General features: G+C 36.0%; 1 protein-coding gene across 6 annotated transcripts in view; it reads right to left on the bottom strand.

The window, feature by feature from the left end:
• The window catches only part of asap2a (ArfGAP with SH3 domain, ankyrin repeat and PH domain 2a), a 93283-nt gene that overhangs the window by 7432 nt on the left and 68201 nt on the right, over nucleotides 1-17650 (bottom strand). For all 6 annotated transcript variants that reach the window (XR_010892471.1, XR_010892472.1, XM_067366569.1 and 3 more), the window contains exons 12-24: nucleotides 15591-15678; nucleotides 14419-14467; nucleotides 14119-14285; nucleotides 12797-12930; nucleotides 12266-12360; nucleotides 11984-12173; nucleotides 9873-9958; nucleotides 9515-9630; nucleotides 8941-9008; nucleotides 8737-8844; nucleotides 6964-7192; nucleotides 2143-2289; nucleotides 367-487 (exon numbers count right to left, since the gene is read on the bottom strand). Coding sequence is in view for 4 of the 6 variants with exons in the window: in XM_067366569.1 (XP_067222670.1) it covers nucleotides 367-487; nucleotides 2143-2289; nucleotides 6964-7192; nucleotides 8737-8844; nucleotides 8941-9008; nucleotides 9515-9630; nucleotides 9873-9958; nucleotides 11984-12173; nucleotides 12266-12360; nucleotides 12797-12930; nucleotides 14119-14285; nucleotides 14419-14467; nucleotides 15591-15678 (1598 nt within the window). In the remaining 2 variants the exon portion in view is untranslated. The remainder of the gene's footprint in view (nucleotides 1-366; nucleotides 488-2142; nucleotides 2290-6963; nucleotides 7193-8736; nucleotides 8845-8940; nucleotides 9009-9514; nucleotides 9631-9872; nucleotides 9959-11983; nucleotides 12174-12265; nucleotides 12361-12796; nucleotides 12931-14118; nucleotides 14286-14418; nucleotides 14468-15590; nucleotides 15679-17650) is intronic.

Here is a 17650-nt window from a genome sequence, read left to right as displayed (position 1 = left end):
ATTAATCATGCACCCCTATTCAGTACTAACAGTTACAATATTTAGGCTCAGGTCATGCTCAGATGCGTGCCCTACTTGTCTCGTCCTCTGGCACTGTGTGCGTGAATGAGGACTTGAATAGGAATTAATGACCTGGTAAAGCAGCAGTTCCCTATAGGCATTTTCCACCTCTGCATTTAGATAAGGGCACGCTCACCTTTTACAGGAGTCAGATTTACCAAACACTGTGGAGAAAGATCTACTCAAGGACCAGCAGCTAACTGCAGCTATAATGAGTCTGACTGTGTTGTCCTATAGGGCAAGACTGTCAGAGGGCATTTGTATACATGTGTGTGCATGTGGTCATGGGTTATTTAGTATTCTGACCTTGTAGCCCGGTTGATGTTCTGACCAGGAGGCCCCTGTCCAGGTTTGGGTTGTATATTCTTGGCCTCCATCATACTGGCAGCTTTAGCCACAGGAGGGGGAGCACCACTGGGTACAAGAACTATAGAAAAACCATCAAATTGATGTTAAACATGCTCACAATTACTAAAAAAAACATATGTTTCAATATTTTATGTTTGACAATATTGGTAGCAGGGTTCCCACACACTTGAATTTCCATGACTTTCCAGTGTTCCTTGATTTTTGGATAAAGATGTATATTTTTATATAAAAAAATATGGGTCACACTTTAGTTTGGGGTCCAATTCTCACTATTAACTAACTATTAACTATGACTTTCCTAATTACTGCTCATTAATAATTAGTAAGGTAAGTTTAGGTATTGGGTAGGATTATGGGAATCATGCAGAATAAGGCATTAATATGTGCTTTATAAGTACTAATAAACAGCCAAAGCTAATAAGCACTTAGTTAATAGTGAGAATTGGACCCTAAACAAAAGTGTTACTAAAATGTAATATACTGATATTAAATATAATTGGTAGCTCTATAGTTTTTATATAGTTTATTCATAGTTTATTATTATCATAAAGCTGAGCATAGTTACAATTATATCTATCTATCTATCTATCTATCTATCTATCTATCTATCTATCTATCTCTCTCTCTATCTCTCTATCTCTCTATCTATATATATATATATATATCTCTCTATCTCTCTCTCTATCCATCTCTCTCTCTATCCATCTCTCTCTCTCTCTCTCTCTCTCTCTCTCTCTCTCTCTCTCTCTCTCTCTCTCTCTATCTATCTATCTATCTATCTATCTATCTATCTATCTATCTATCTATCTATCTATCTATCTATCTATCTATCTATCCATCCATCCATCCATCCATCCATCCATCCATCCATCCATCCATCCATCCATCCATCCATCCATCCATCCATCCATCTATCTATCTATATATATATATATATATATATATCTATATCTATATATATATATATATATATATATACATACACATACATACATACATACATACGTGTGTGTTAACATTAGTTAAAGCTCTGTGAACTAACAAACAATGACGAGCCGTATTTTTATCAACTAACAATAGCAAAGATTAATACTGTAACAATGAACAAAAAATGTTTTGTTCATTGTTAGTTTTTGTCAGTTAATTAATTATTGTTAACAAATGAAACCTTGTAGTAAAGTGTTACCAATAAAACATTTAAAGTATTCTGATATTAAATATACTTGTTGGCTTAAATAGCATTGCAATTTTTTCGATATTTCATGCTATTTCAAACCGTTAAAAGTAACTTTTTGACCCTGAATTAAGAGAACAAAAAGACAGATCTGAGCATCTACTGAGCTTTAAATCCCCGAACAGACATGAAATGAATGAAAGTGAATGACAGCGTGCTCGTCCTGAAATTGTTTGGGAAATCAGAAAGCATCAACTTGTAGACCAGAATTTTTGAAGCCTGATTCCTGGTATTGGTTCATGAATATTAATTAGGCTATGCGAATAGACAAACTCACATCTCAACTCAAACACAGCATATCCTAATTAATATTCAAACGTTTAGACACCAATGTGTCATGACATCAAAACCAGCTGATCCAGGATCAATCAAAGAACAATCGGAAGCAAATCTAAAGCGTAACACAAAGCACCACGTGAAACAGAACCGCTCGGCCTCAAGCAAAAGTTCATCCACTCATTCATGTACAGCCAACTCACGGGAGGTGGATGTGACCCGTAAGGGGGGCGCTGGGGGATGCATGTTGGGAGGGTCAGAGGAAGATCTCTGCCTGCCGGTCAGATCTAGGGAGCCAGGTTTCCAACCGGGCGATCCCTGAGCCATTCCAGAAAGACCAGACGGTTGTACTGTGGGAAGGAAACGAGAAAAAGGAAAAAGATTAAATGTCAGATGAAAAGAGAGTGACTTCAGAGTGGTCTACAGGACAGTGCTTTTGTTTACTCTTTCTCTGGACACTGGACCTGCTCCAGACCTGCAGAGCTCCATTATGCATTTCATTTCATTAGTGTCTTTAAGAATACAGCTCAATGTAAAGTATGGGTTAAATGACTTCAGATTTTTTTTAAGTCAACAATTATGTGATTGAAGTCGAGTCGACGGCAACTAGTCGCTGATGAACGTCATTAATGAACCTCGAGCTGAGACTCGAGCGCGGTTGCCTTTTGGTACATTACAAATTTGCGCTGTTTGATTGACAGCTCCAGCGATTGTAAAGGGAGCGTTTTTTGATCGCTTTCTGTGTATAATTTAATCTCAGTTTGAATAACAGATTATTTTCATCCTACTAAGAGAAACAACGTGAAGTTGACCGTTTAGTCACTGGTTTGATTTACAGACACAGACAACAAACATCTGACTATAAACGAATCATTACATATCAGATCAGGCATTAGAATGAACACAGTTACTTACATGTTGTTGCATTGCTGTTGAGTTAATATCATAAAAGTCTGTTTGCAAAGCATGCAAAGCTCAAGGAAAAGTTGATTTCTCAATTCATGACCCCTTTAAAGTCAACTAGTCTGTGCAACCCTTATTGCGCAGTCGTTTGAGTGCAAAGAACTATGGGACTCACTCCAAAGTCTCACTCACTTCAAGAGAAAAACATATTGTTCTAACACAAAAATCAGGTCTTTTTTATCCGAGTGAAACTCTGACAGACAAGTCATGAGTTTAACAATCTCCTGTACACTGGCATCTAGCCTTAATAGACATGTAAGGCCTTATGAACATTTCTGAAAGCATTTGAAAGTCTGCAGCTGCATGTGAAACCTGCTGCCCAGCGTTTGAGCTCCTAACAGCTCCCTGTCCAGAGACTTTGGGAGCGCACATATAGGTCAGCATCTTCACACGGCCGTTGCCATGGAGCTCTGCAGTGTAACTGGGTGAGGGTGAGAATTCAAGAACAGGTCAAATGAGATTTCTGCCATTTTGAGACCTGACATTTGTGAGGCTAAAAATACAGCTGCCTGTTGTGGCATGAATGTTAATCATAATGGATCAAATAGCATTAGTGACTAGCAGAATCAGTTGCTTTTTTTGTGTACATTTAGAACATTTTTTCATTAACAGTTATACATATTAATACATTTGTTGAAGAACAAGTAGTTGAAGGAGTTCAAATGTATGCTGGACATTTTATATACACACTAACCGGGCACTTTATTAGAAATACACTGCCCTCCAAAAGTTTGGAAACACCCTTGGCAAAGTGTGGTTTTGGATGATATCAGCAAAGATCCTTTTATTTTTTTGGTGCAAATACATTACAGTAACTTGACATTATCATTTAAGACCAGCAATAATAATTTTCATTTTGATACATAATAATGGCAATATATACATGTCAAAGTCAGACATGCCCCTTTGCCAGCTGTGATGCCTGGTTACTGGTTTAAACTTGGCCCAGGTTTGGAAAAGATTTTTGGGTCAGCACACCTTAATAGCTTCAACAATTGATTGCCAATTAAGTTTAGAATACAATGAACCAATCAGAACCCAGTTTAGATCAGATAGCTGCTAATGCTGGATATTTTGATGAATCAAAAATGTAAGTTTTTTCTATGTATAAACTGTTTATGTAATAAAATTAGGGTTGCAAAATTCCGGGAATTTTCAAAGCTGGAAACTTTCCATGGGAATTAATGGGAATATATGGGAATTAACGGGAATTAATGAGAATAAACAGGGAATTTGCAAAATTGCAGGTTAGCCTATAACAGTTTTCTTAAATGTAATTGCAACATAATTTTGGTTAAAACAACTATATTTAATGCAATATTAGTTTAATTTTTACCCTGCACATTCCTCACACATCACACTACTTAGAGCTATTGAGGACACACCTCCTGCATACATTGTGCATTCTCCCAGTCCAAAACATGCACATTTGAGCAAAAATGCAGAAAAAAACTGTAATATTGTGAAACATAACTACAATTTAAAATAATGGTATAATAATTGTTATACATAAAAATATAAATTTATTTCTGTGATCAAAGCTAAATTTTCAGCAAAATTTCTCCAGTCTTCAGTGTCACATAATCCTTCAGATATCATTCTAACATGATAACACAGCTGTTTCCAACAACGATAATAACAAATAAGCATCAAATCAGTAAAATTAGACATGTGACACTGAAATAAATAACACATAACAATTGCTGCAATAAAAATATATTTAACTTACATATTTACTAAATTAGAATTAATTGAATGTGAAAAATAAATAACTTATTTCATGTTATGACCAAACAAAATGTTTACATTTGTTTTAAATGATACATTTTATATAAATATTATAAATCTGTATAATATGTAATAATATTAAATTTATAATTTCCTTAAATTCCCATAAAATCCTGTTAAGTTTCCAAATCGAAATATTTAAAAAATTCCCTAGGTTAAGTTCCCATGGAAAGTTTCCGCCCCTTTGCAACCCGTAAATAAAATAGGTTTTTGTCAGTGCAAAATTATCACAAATTAAAAAGGATTCATGCCAAAACCCCACTTTTCTAGGGCGTTTCCAAACTTTTGGAGGGCAGTGTACCTGTTCAACTGCTTGTTAACACAAATATCTAATCAGCCAATCACATAGCAGCAACTCAATGTATTTAGGTATGTTGACATGGTCAAGACGATCTGCTGAAGTTCAAACTGAACATCAGAATAGGGAAGAAAGGTGACATTGAACATCTAAGTATTTCAGAAACTGCTGATCTAATGGGATTTTCAAGCACAACCATCTCTAGGGTTTACAGAGAATGGTCAGAAAAAGTGAAAATATCCAGTGAGCGGCAGTTCTGTGGGGGCGAAAATGCCTTGTTGATGCCAGAGGTCAGAGGAGAATGGCCAGACTGATTCAAGCCAATAGAAAGGCAACACTCAAATAACCACTCGTTACAACCCGAGGTCTGCAGAAGAGCATCTCTGAACACACAACACGCTAAACCTTGAATCAGATGGGCTACAGCAGCAAAAAACACACCGGTGCCACTCCTGTCAGATAAGAAGAGGAAACTGAGGCTATTGGACAAGAAGATTGGAAAAAAACATTTGAGTTCTGCTGTGACATTCAGATGGTAGGGTTAGAATTTGGCATAAACAAAATTAAAGAATGGATCCATCCTGCCTTTATCAATGGTTCAGGCTGGTATTGGTGGTGTAATGGTGTGGGGGATATATTCTTGGCACACTTTGGGCCTCTTAGTACCAACTGAGCATCATTTAAAACGCTACAGCCTCCCTGAGTATTGTTGCTCACCATATCTATCCCTTTATGACCACAGAGATCTTCTGATGGCTACTTCCAGCAGGAACTCACGGTGTCACAAAGCTCAAATAATCTCAAACTGGTTTCTTAAACATGACAATGAGTTCACCAGTGTTTCCCACACATTAACTAGACTTTGTGCTGCTGTGATGAAGCGTTTCATATTATCATGGTTTTGCACACTGAAAGATTATTAATAGCCTATTTTGTCGTATTTATCATATCTTGTTGCCCCATTAAAAAAACTGCACAATAAATTTAAAATAAACATCTTTAAATCTTATATTATTATAAATATAAATATCATTTATAAATATAAATCAAATATAACATTTTTTCATATCATAATAATACAAAAAGTAATTTAAAATTTTTAATGATGTTTTTTATTAAAAAAAAAAAAAGAATTAGGCTAGCATACGTTTTGCTGCTGAATTATTGTACCTAGATTTTATTTATTTATTGATCAGCTTATGATTATATATTTTTATTAATTTGTTATTTTTCTCTATAATGAAGTAGTGTGTTCAGTACATTCTGGATTGAGTTTAACAAATCAGAGTGACCATTAGTTCCACAAATACAGATGCGTAGATACAGGCTCCCTTTAATAAATTAATTCAACAAAGGTAACCTCTTTTGCTACATATTTTTAATGGTTTAAATGTATACTCTACATGTTTGACCACTTATGAACTATCACTTAGCCTACTGCATGTTGTGTTTGTGACTAATGTGCCCTACCATCACCAATAAATAAATTACTTTTAGAGCACAAAATTGTTTACAAGAGAATACATTTCTTCATTGATCTAGTCACTTAAATTTTGCTCTCAGAATGCACCAGATTCATGCCTTTAAATTTAAAATGTACAATTTTCTTTGTCTCACAAAACCCTGTGGGAAACACTGGTTCACTATACTGAAACTGACTCCACAGTCACCAGATCTCTATCCAATAGAGCACCTTTGGGATGTGGTGGAATGGGAGATTCACAGTATGGATGTGCAGCCGACAAATCTACAGCAAATGCATGATGCTATCATGTCAACATGGACCAAAATCTCTTATGAAGGTTCTCAGCACCTTGTTGAATCTATGCCATGAAGAATTAAGGCATTTCTGAAGGCAAAAGGGGTCCAATCTAGCAAGGTACTAGCAAGGTGTACCTAATAAAGTGTCGGAGGCTGGTCTTTTTCTTCTTTCAATCATGTTTTTTTTCTTTTAACTGAATGAAATGTAAAGTACCTAAATTTCGGGGTGGTAGAGGTGGAGCAGAGGTGGACAGGGTGACCGGTGAGTTGGTGTTGATAATGGTTCCATAGGTCTCGTTGTTGACCAGGTTGGGCACGAATCGCTGCTTGTCTTTGACCATGTCTCGTGCATCTCGTGCCAGGCTGGCCGGACTGGGCTGAAGGGAATTACTGCCCGGTGTGTAGCAGCTGATGGGCCTCTCGTCCCGCCGGTGAGGACTGGACTATAGACACAAAGGTCAAAGCATGTAAGTGAAACTGTGTAGAAACACTGAATATTTCCAAAAAAAGAAATAAAAGATTTTGCAGGCGAAATAAAAATTAAGCAACATTGGAACTATTGAGATGATTACAAAGACTTATTATTTGGTCAATTTAATATTGGGTCATTAGCATAATATGCGCTTTGAACTGCTCAATCAATTCAAACAGTCGAAGCTAATCTTATGTAAATATATATATATATATATATATATATATATTTTTTTTTTTTTTTTTTTTTTAAAGGGGACCTATAATGCCCCTTTAACAAGATGTAATATCAACAGGGTTCCTACTCTTTCATGAACACCAGATTCAAGGACTTTCAAGGACTTTTTAAAGCACCGTTTATTTTATATCAAGCACCTATCAAATTCACATCCCAGCATATGGAGCGTCATGAAAGACCTCTTACAATACTTAACATTTTAATCCTCCTATTGCATTTGCATTCATTTTAACCCAGAAGAGGTACAGAATCATTTGTACATTAATTTTGGAAATATATTAAAACCGTTTGCAGCTTTCTTATCCCTGATGTTAACAATTATTCCACACTAGTTTTGGTTTTAATTTTTTTTTTATGAATCATTACTTGAGTAAAAACATTATAATATAGAGAGAATATTATCAAAATACAATTGAGAGATATAAATGAGCACAGAATTGCAATTTATATATCACAATTCTGACTTTATAAGACACAATTGTGGCTTTATAATCATACAATTCTGACTTTTTAAAGGGTTAGTTCAACCAAAAATGAAAATTCTGTCATCATTTATTCACCCATGGTTGTTCCAAACCTGTTTGAATTTCATTGTTCTGCTGAACATAAAGAAAGATATCTGGAAGAATGTCAGTAACCAAACAGATATCGCCCCCCATTGACTACCATAGTAAATAATTATCAACTATGGTTGGGTGGGGGGTGGGGGGTGATATCTGTTTGGTTCCAAAACAATATTCCAAAACAAATATACTAGGACTAAGAGGGGTGTGTTATAATTTTCACAAAATTTATTTAAAATTTAATTCAAGCACTTTCAAGGACCAATTTTTGTTTTCAAGTACTTTCCAGGCCTTGAATTCATGTGTCTGAAATCCAAGTACTTTCAAGGAGCGTGGGAACCCTGTATCAATATGTAATAATGTGTCTAAAGTTTCAGCTCAAAATACCCCACAGATCATTTATTATAGCTTGTCAAATTTGCCCCTATTTGGGTGTGAGCAAAAACACGATGTTTTTGTGTGTGACCCTTTAAATGCAAATGAGCTTCTGCTCCCGGCCCCCTTTCCAGAAGAGGGCGGAGCTTAAACAGCTTGCGCTTTGGTTGCTCAACAACAACAAAGCTGGAGAATCTCACGCAGACAGAATGAGGATTGTCAGTATTGGAAAAATGATAATGCAACCACTAAACATCTACACATATACACACAAATGTATTAGTAAGGCATAATCTAACGTAAAACACGTTTTCCTTGAGGTCTCTGAGTTTTCCCTCACCTTCTCATCCAGATCTTCATCACTCTCATCCAGGTCTTCATGCTGAAGTCTCCACTCGTACTCCACGTGCACATGAGCATTGAACTTCCCTGCGAGTGCCTGGTTCAGCTAAAAGACAGACATACATACCATAAACAACAGTTCTTATCTTCTAGGCCAGGTATTAAACTACAAGAACGTTGAATGTACAATATGACAGCTCACCAGTTCCTCACACTGCAGGTGTTTGAGTCGCCTGGCGATGTCAAGTGGGGTCTCACCAGCCTCATTAGCTAAATATACACAGAAACACATTTCAAGAGGAGGACACACTGGTTTGATAAAGTATCAGAGTCGCCAAGCCTGGAAGAATGAGATGAGGGTCTCGCCACATTCTGTACTCTTGGCTTCCTGTGCTGAATTTGACTTAACAGACAAGACAAAGCCAAGTCGATCCAGACAGCTTGCTCACAAAAGACGCTGGCAGGGATCTGAGAGGAGATTCCCTGGCACAGATCCACCCACCCACATACATTCACACACGCAGAACCGCTAGGCCACATATGGCTCAGTGTTATCTTTTCTTCCCATTCCTTGTGGACATATTGTTAATAACAGAGCAACAACAGGATTACAAAACTTTTCCCAGCAGTCAAAATAAGACCATGGTGTGAGAACAACATCCCTGAAAAGTGCAACCAGACAAAACAAGGAGCCTGGGAATCCTTAAAGACATCATGAAAGGGATCACGCCAATATGTCACACCCAAACTTCCTGTGTTCAACAGGGACGACATACCGATCTCTATAGAGGCTTTTCCTCTCAGCAGAAGTTTGAGACACTCGCTGTTGTCCGTCAGGCAGCAGTAATGCAGCGCTGTACTTCCTTTAGCCGTTTGCTTATCCAAGTTTAAACTGAGGGGAGAACACACACAAGTTGGCCTATTTAGAAAACATTAAATCTCAATTTTCCGTTTCAGGCAGAGCTATAATTGCCTCTTTAACCTTCAAAACCAGCACTTTTAAACAGCTTTGGTCAAATCAATGACAAAAAAGCCGTTGATTCAGATTTAGTTGTGGGCTAGCATTAGTCAGCAACTGGTCAGCAAAAAAGGGAAAGGTGTTTTCCAGCCTCTGCTCGGCTGTCTGGGTCTTGCCTGTTCTGGGTGAGGAAGTCTATGATGTGAAGGGAGGTTCTGTCCACCAGTCTCACGGCCAGATGAAGGGCCGTCTCACCTTGTTCCTACCACACCAAACAAACAAACAACATGACATGTTTACACTGTAGCTTGGTTCCTATTTGGGTTTGTGCATAAGAGCTACTCATGATTGAATAGGCAATGATATTTTGGACATATCGTGTATATATGAATTAAACATGAGTACTTATATACAGAAAACATACAGTATGCAATCTTTCAATAAAATGCAGTCTGTTCTGTTTTTTTGTGAGTTTATATCTCACAATTCTGACTTTTTTCTCAAAATTGTGACTTTTTCCTCGCTATTGCGACTTTATATCTCACAATTCTGACTTTTTTCTTGCAATTGTGAGTTTATTTTTTGCAATTCTGACTTTTCTCAAAATTCTGATTTTTTCTCATAATTGCGAGTTTATATCTCACAATTCTGAATTTATACAGTGAGTACGGAAAGTATTCAGACCCCCTTAAATTTTTCACTCTTTGTCAAATTGCAGCCATTTCCTAAAATCATTTAAGTTCATTTTTTTTCCTCATTAATGTACACACAGCACCCCATATGGACAGAAAAACACAGAATTGTTGACATTTTTGCAGATTTTTAAAAAAAGAAAAACTGAAATATCACATGGTTCTAAGTATTCAGACCCTTTGCTGTGACACTCATATATTTAACTCAGGTGCTGTCCATTTCTTCTGATCATCCTTGAGATGGTTCTACACCTTCATTTGAGTCCAGCTGTGTTTGATTATACTGATTGGACTTGATTAGGAAAGCCACACACCTGTCTATATAAGACCTTACAGCTCACAGTGCATGTCAGAGCAAATGAGAATCATGAGGTCAAAGGAGCTCAGAGACACAATTGTGGCAAGGCGGGGGAGAAGAGCCTTGGTGAGAGAGGTAAAGAAGAACCCAAAGCATGGTGGTGGCAGCATCATGCTGTGGGGGTGTTTTTCAGCTGCAGGGACAGGACGACTGGTTGCAATCGAGGGAAAGATGAATGCGGCCAAGTACAGGGATATCCTGGAAGAAAACCTTCTCCAGAGTGCTCAGGACCTCAGACTGGGCTGAAGGTTTACCTTCCAACAAGACAATGACCCTAAGCACACAGCTAAAATAATGAAGGAGTGGCTTCACAGCAACTCTGACTGTTCTTGAATGGCCCAGCCAGAGCCCTGACTTAAACCCAATTGAGCATCTCTGGAGAGACCTACAAAAAATGGCTGTCCACCAACGTTTACCATCCAACCTGACAGAACTGGAGAGGATCTGCAAGGAGGAATGGCAGAGGATGCCCAAATCCAGGTGTGAAAAACTTGTTGCATCTTTCCCAAAAAGATTCATGGCTGTATTAGATCAAAAGGGTGCTTCTACTAAATACTGAGCAAAGGGTCTGAATACTTTCAGTTTTTCTTTTTTAATAAATCTGCAAAAATGTCAACAATTCTGTGTTTTTCTGTCAATATGGGGTGCTGTGTGTACATTAATGAGGAAAAAAATGAACTTAAATGATTTTAGCAAATGGCTGCAATATAACAAAGAGTGAAAAATTTAAGGGGGTCTGAATACTTTCCGTACCCACTGTAACTCACAATAAAGTCAGAATTGCGAGATATATACAATTCTGAGAAAAAGAAGGGTTTTTTTACCTCAGAAATGGACTTTACAACAGGCAATGATTTTATTTCTCGCAATTGCGAGTTTATATCACAATTTTGACTTTATACTGTAACTCTCAATTGCAAGTTTAAAACGCGCAATTCTGACTTTATAACTCACAAAAGTCGCAATTACCTTTTTTAATTTTTATTCAGTGGCGAAAAAAAGTTTCCATAGAAAACAGTTATTTTAAATTGTAAAAATATTTCACAATATAACTGTTTTTGCTGTATTTTGGATCAAATAAATGAAGCCTTGGTGAGCATAAGAGACTGTTAAAACCTTACCGATCTAAAACTTTTGAATGGGTGTGTGTGTGTGTATTTGGTATTTTAACACAAACTATATTTACTAAGGAAAATGTTTGTAAGGGACACAACTAAAATAAACTAAACAAACTCACATGGCCATTGGCCAGAGGAATCGGCTCCATTAGGTCCACCCCCTCAGCATAGACCTGGATGAGAGAGAAAATATCCCGTGCCTTCACAGCATCACAGAGCGTGTGCAGCTTCGACAGCGCGTCAGGACACTTCTTACGAGCAAAGCGCTTCTCTGTGTACTTGGCCATGATGAAGTCTTTCCTTGCCTGCCTGTGGCATTAAAGGTAATTAAATAAGAATGAATTTGCATAAAAAACACAATAAAAGTAATGAAAAATTCCCAAAGAGTAACTTTGGCTTACATGTCACTGGCCGGATTTGGTTTGATCACATCTTCTGCTGTCAAACAAGCTTCCATGATTTCATTAAATCCAGCATTCCCCACGTTCTTGGCCAGCTAAACACCACAACACGAACATACACGCAAACACATGAATGAAATCAAAGACTAATTGCATTTCGCAACTCTACAGTACCAACAAACGCATTTATTCAAGGTCCATTTGATCTGTTTTGTTACTTCATAATATCCTAATCAGCCAAACAATGTATCTTGGCATTCAATCAGAGACGCAAGGCTTTCTAACTGTGGCTAACAGTTCTGCCGTCTTGTGTAATTGCTTTAATGATCCTAAATTGCTGGCCAAAAACGCTTTGGGCTGAAATCATGCGTGTGGAATGGCTCCCAAAGAGCCCAAGTGATTTAAGCAAACCCTATAAAAATTTCAAGCATGAAGGCTGAATTAAAAGAATCCAGCGCAAACTAAATAAATAAACCCAATATTAGGCTTACAGCAGCAGTGCTGGGGAATCTGTGAAGATCAAACACTAACCAAGAGCTCTGAGGTGCTGAGAACATCCAGTGTCAGTGACTGGATTCTGGAGTAATGCACACCCAACTCCCGGTGGATCCCTGAACATTCGATACATGTCAGGATGCCCAGGTTGGTGGAGAGCCATGTGGGACCTGAGGGAGAAAGAGAGGGGGAAAAGTACTTTAACAGAGGCTGTCAGTCAAGATTTGTAACATCTAAACGGAACTTCAAGATGAAACCGTTTGTCCTCATTCCCACAATGAATGTCAAGTAGAGTTTTATGATCAATTATGCAAATTGCTGGAACTAGCAGTTAGCACACATACTCTAAAATCTGAATCTCGCTTGCAACGTTTCTTGATCCCAATATTTCCAGAGGTGTTTTGGGAAACATAAATAAAATAAGAATTAAAGAATAATTAAAAAAATTAACATTATTATATTAATTAGAATATTAAACAAATGTTGCTGATATTACCATTGTTATATGACATTATTATATTTAATAAACTAATAAAATTATTTTTTATATAATAATGAGGTACTTTTGGGAAATAAATATTATATTAGAATTTTAAATTTATGTTGTTGATATATTGTCATTGTTATATTACATTACTATATTACTATACACATATATATATTATTGTTTGTTGTATTTATTATTATTATTATTATTACTACTATTATTATTATTATTATTGAAAAATAATAAATACATTTTATATTACATTTAATAATTGTATTAAATTGTATTATATTACATTATTTTATTGTTGTTTTCATTGTTATTATTCAATTAATGTAATATTAAATAAATATTAAATAAATGTTATCATCATCATTTTGAAATGAAATTTAATAAATCAATTAAATTATATAATAATAATAAAATTTGTTATTAGCATTATTGTATTACATTATCTGTAATCAATTATTTTTTATTGCAGCATTCATTATTAAACAACAACAATAAATGTTATTAGCGTTATTGTATAACATTATTATTTGTAATAATTAAATGATAATTATTTTTATTGTAGCATTCATTATTAAACAACAACAACAACAACAACAACAACAATTATTATTATTATTATTATTATTATTATGTGAAAATAAAGACAGATATATGAAGTTTTTTGACAGGTTGTTTTGGTACGCATGTCTTTTCTCGTCACACAACGAGAACTTGACTGGTCCACACAGAGCAGCGTATGCAAATTCAATCATTTTACTTTACTACCAACTTCCGCTTTGTTCTTCCTGTGAGTGATTCAGAACAATCCCCCTCCCTCTTTCTCCACTTCCTCCTTCCTGTCAATTTCCAGGTCACTCACCGGGAGCTCCGCAGTCACAGCAGACGTCGTTACCCGCCATCCGCTTGACCTCTCCCAGGATGGCCTTGGTCAGCTCCTGTACAATGTTGTTCTCACCAACATGCTGGTCACCCTTAAAGGCGTTGTTGAGCGCCTCCTCCTTGCTGTTCTGCAGCACTGAGATCCATCTGAGAAGAGACGCGGAGTTAATGGAAAAGCAGCAGTATTTTGTTGTCACTTTCGGTTAGTTATTCCCTAAAACTGTAGAGATTGTCATATGACAAGATTTCATTTGAAAACAGAACAGGGGCGCACACTTACATTTGACACTCTGGCTCATCTTCTGCCTGGAAATGATATGTTCTGTCATCTAAGAGTGAAATAAAAAGACTATGTTAGATACACAGACAGTCTGAGAAGACCTTGATGTCTGGTTCAAATCAGTCTGATTTGAACCAGACATCGAGGTCTTCTCAAAAGATACATCCTCATCCTTTCTACATGTAACACTACATATAGAAAGCATTGCCATTAAAATGTAATAAATGTTGTCCCATGCATTTTCAGCTGTCCTGGCAAATTTGATCCAACTTAACTGGCTTGTTTAACATTCATACTTTATATCCTATGAAACTTGCCATAATATGCCATAATACAAATAGTACTATTTATTTATATACTATTATAATATTTATTAAATATTTATTAGTAGTATTTATTAATACTTTAAATTAGCTTTTATTTTAGTATTATTTTTTTCAGAGCCAATAGCCTTGTGGGCAGCGCTATGCCATGTAGCATAGTTGTGCTTCGGTCCTGACTTGTGGACTGTCCTATCTCAATAAAGGCAAAGAAAAGCCAAAAAAAAAAAAAAGTTTCTAGCATTAAACAAATGAATATAAATCTGTTACTGGATTCATTTTCAGAGGCTCTGCTGTTTTAAATACACATTATAATGTCTGAAGAACCCTATTGAGGAAGAAAGTTGTGCTGGTTAATGGAGAGAAACACTTGCATTTCCATCCCAAGAGTGACACTGTGAGAATCCATTTGGAATGAGGAAGAGTGGAAAAAACAAAAGAGGATGGGACAGGCAAGATAAACTCAAACTCTCCCACTCATGGAGGGACACATAAAACTCAACTTGTTTTTTCTCTCTGGCATTAGTTTCCTGTGGTTAGATTAGATGTTAAAGGAAGCAAAGGGACATGGGAGAAAATCCCTCAGCCAGGGCCAGTGTTTCCTAAGCCAATATTTCCTCATAGATAACAACAACTACAGTTACACTGTAGCCTTAATAGTTAAACCGATGCTCTACAGAACATATGATCAACTGTGAAACACTTCCTGCTGTTTCACTGCTGCTCTAACAATATTGCTCTCGACATTCTCAGCTAGGTCTTTAGCAGCCAGGCTTTGACTACATTTTACAGATCTCCCATATTGGATTTATAACTGTGTGTGTGAAGTAATAGTGACGGGTGTAACCGTACGGGAGATGAGGTCGAAACTTTTCTTCTCCTCTGGGTTGTGCTTCACCTGACAGGTGAGAAGATTGAGTTTGGCAGGAGGTCTGTTAGCCTGAGATACAGAGAAACCGAGAGAGGAAAAGACAGAGAGAGAGAGAGAGTGCATATCAGTTACCGATAACTATCAACTCAATACATGATCCTAATACCACATTTTAGTGTTGAAACTTAGGGTTGAATCCCACAAAACGTATCAAGAAAATGTACAGGTCATGTTTCTTTCATTTTGAATTTCTTTTTTTTTTTTTTTTTGAACTAGTGAAAACCATTAAAAAACACTTTTTTTGTGACATTTTCATTTTCTCTCCAAGACTCGAGCAGCATGAGATGACACAACAAAAGCAAACAGAATCCATTATAATCAGTGATGCTGTCTACATAGGATGTGGTGCAATGTGACAAATTTCTGATGGTAAACTGATGACTTTTTCCGATGTACTTCAAGCGCACGCACTACTTCTGACAGCAAAAACAAATGGATTTGAAACGGTTGCTTTGTCATATCCAGTATAGACAGCCTAAAGCTGGTGCGGTGCGAAGCAACAGCTGTAGCGTCCAGAATAGCAGGCATGCAGGATTCATGTTTAAATAGTCTTTTTGCGGTTTAATATTCACAGACACTAGTCTATATCACGATTTAATTTAAGTGAACTGACCTGCTTTTAATTCATTCATCAAAAAATTTGACAAATTCCGTGACATTCCGTGTTATATAGTAAATTCCGTTTTTATGAATGGATTTCACAATTCTGAAATTAGGGGGCCCTAGAATAGGCACAGTGTAATACAAAAAAGTCTCATTACTATAATGTAAAAAAATATGATTTATTATTAATTGTGAAATATTTATACATCATGGTAGTATTTGTTGTAATGGATTTAATTTATATTAAATTCATTTGAAAAAATATTGCATTACAGTATATTTTTTTTTATTTTAATACAAGAAAAACTACAATCTTATAATAATGAGAATCTAACAAGAATAATCCTAATGGTTCTAAAACAGGATTTTCTTTGTGCATTATGTTTATTTTTTCAATTTGTGTTTTCATGAGATTCACTCTCAGACTACTTATAATTCAAAATCACCTTTATAAATGTACATGTATTTGGCTCATTTTCATGCATATACAAAATTGTTATAGTTAATTGCTGCCCTATTTTAACGATCAGCTACAGTAAGAACATGCTGATGTGTCACAATAAGGCCACAGATTGATATGCCCCAGTAGGTGTACTGTACAACAGCAACTGCTGAATTCCTCTTTTATACTTTTCTTCCTGTAATCCTCTCACCAGTTGTTTTGGTCACAAAACAGTCTTCAAATCTGAACAGCACTGAGGCCAGAGGAAATGGCTCTAGAAAAGACACTTGAATGACTAATGATGTTCACCAAGAGGCACAGGCTGAAGGCTAAAAGCCTATTGAATTAGCACTGCACTAATGTGGAAACTGCTCTGATTTATCAAAGATAAGTGCATATTGCAGGTGATGTGGCTGAACCCCTTTTATTTATTTATTTAATTAACTATTTTTTAGCCTTCACAAGTTCACATAAATGCTCCTACGGTGTGACGAACTAATTTTGAAAAGCAAAAATACTCATAATAGCATAAAACTACTCATAATAATTCATTAAAAAAATAAAGATGAATATATATTTTTTTTAACTTAAGTAACAACCACTTATTTCCTTTTCAAAATTGTATCAACTGCTTTTAAGACTAATATAGCAGATATCAATACCATTACCAACGTTTTTGTGTGTGTGTGAGAGATTTCTGGGTAATTATATCCATATAACAATTTTAGAAAGCAATCACGATTAACACTAAATAAATTTATTTAACCAAATGAAAAATAATAATACAATTATTTAACAAAAAAGAAAGAAATGGTTCCTATCCTATACAACTAAAGAGTTTAATAATTTTATTTATTAATAACGGTTGATTTTTAACTTCAAAGCTTATACTATACATTTAATCTGTGTCTGAAATCGAATACTTCCCTACTATAT

Source organism: Chanodichthys erythropterus, chromosome 18 (genome assembly GCF_024489055.1).
Source record: "Chanodichthys erythropterus isolate Z2021 chromosome 18, ASM2448905v1, whole genome shotgun sequence".
Lineage (NCBI taxonomy): Eukaryota > Metazoa > Chordata > Actinopteri > Cypriniformes > Xenocyprididae > Chanodichthys > Chanodichthys erythropterus.
Note: the sequence above shows the minus strand (reverse complement) of the source record. Positions and strands in the feature narration are given on the sequence as shown.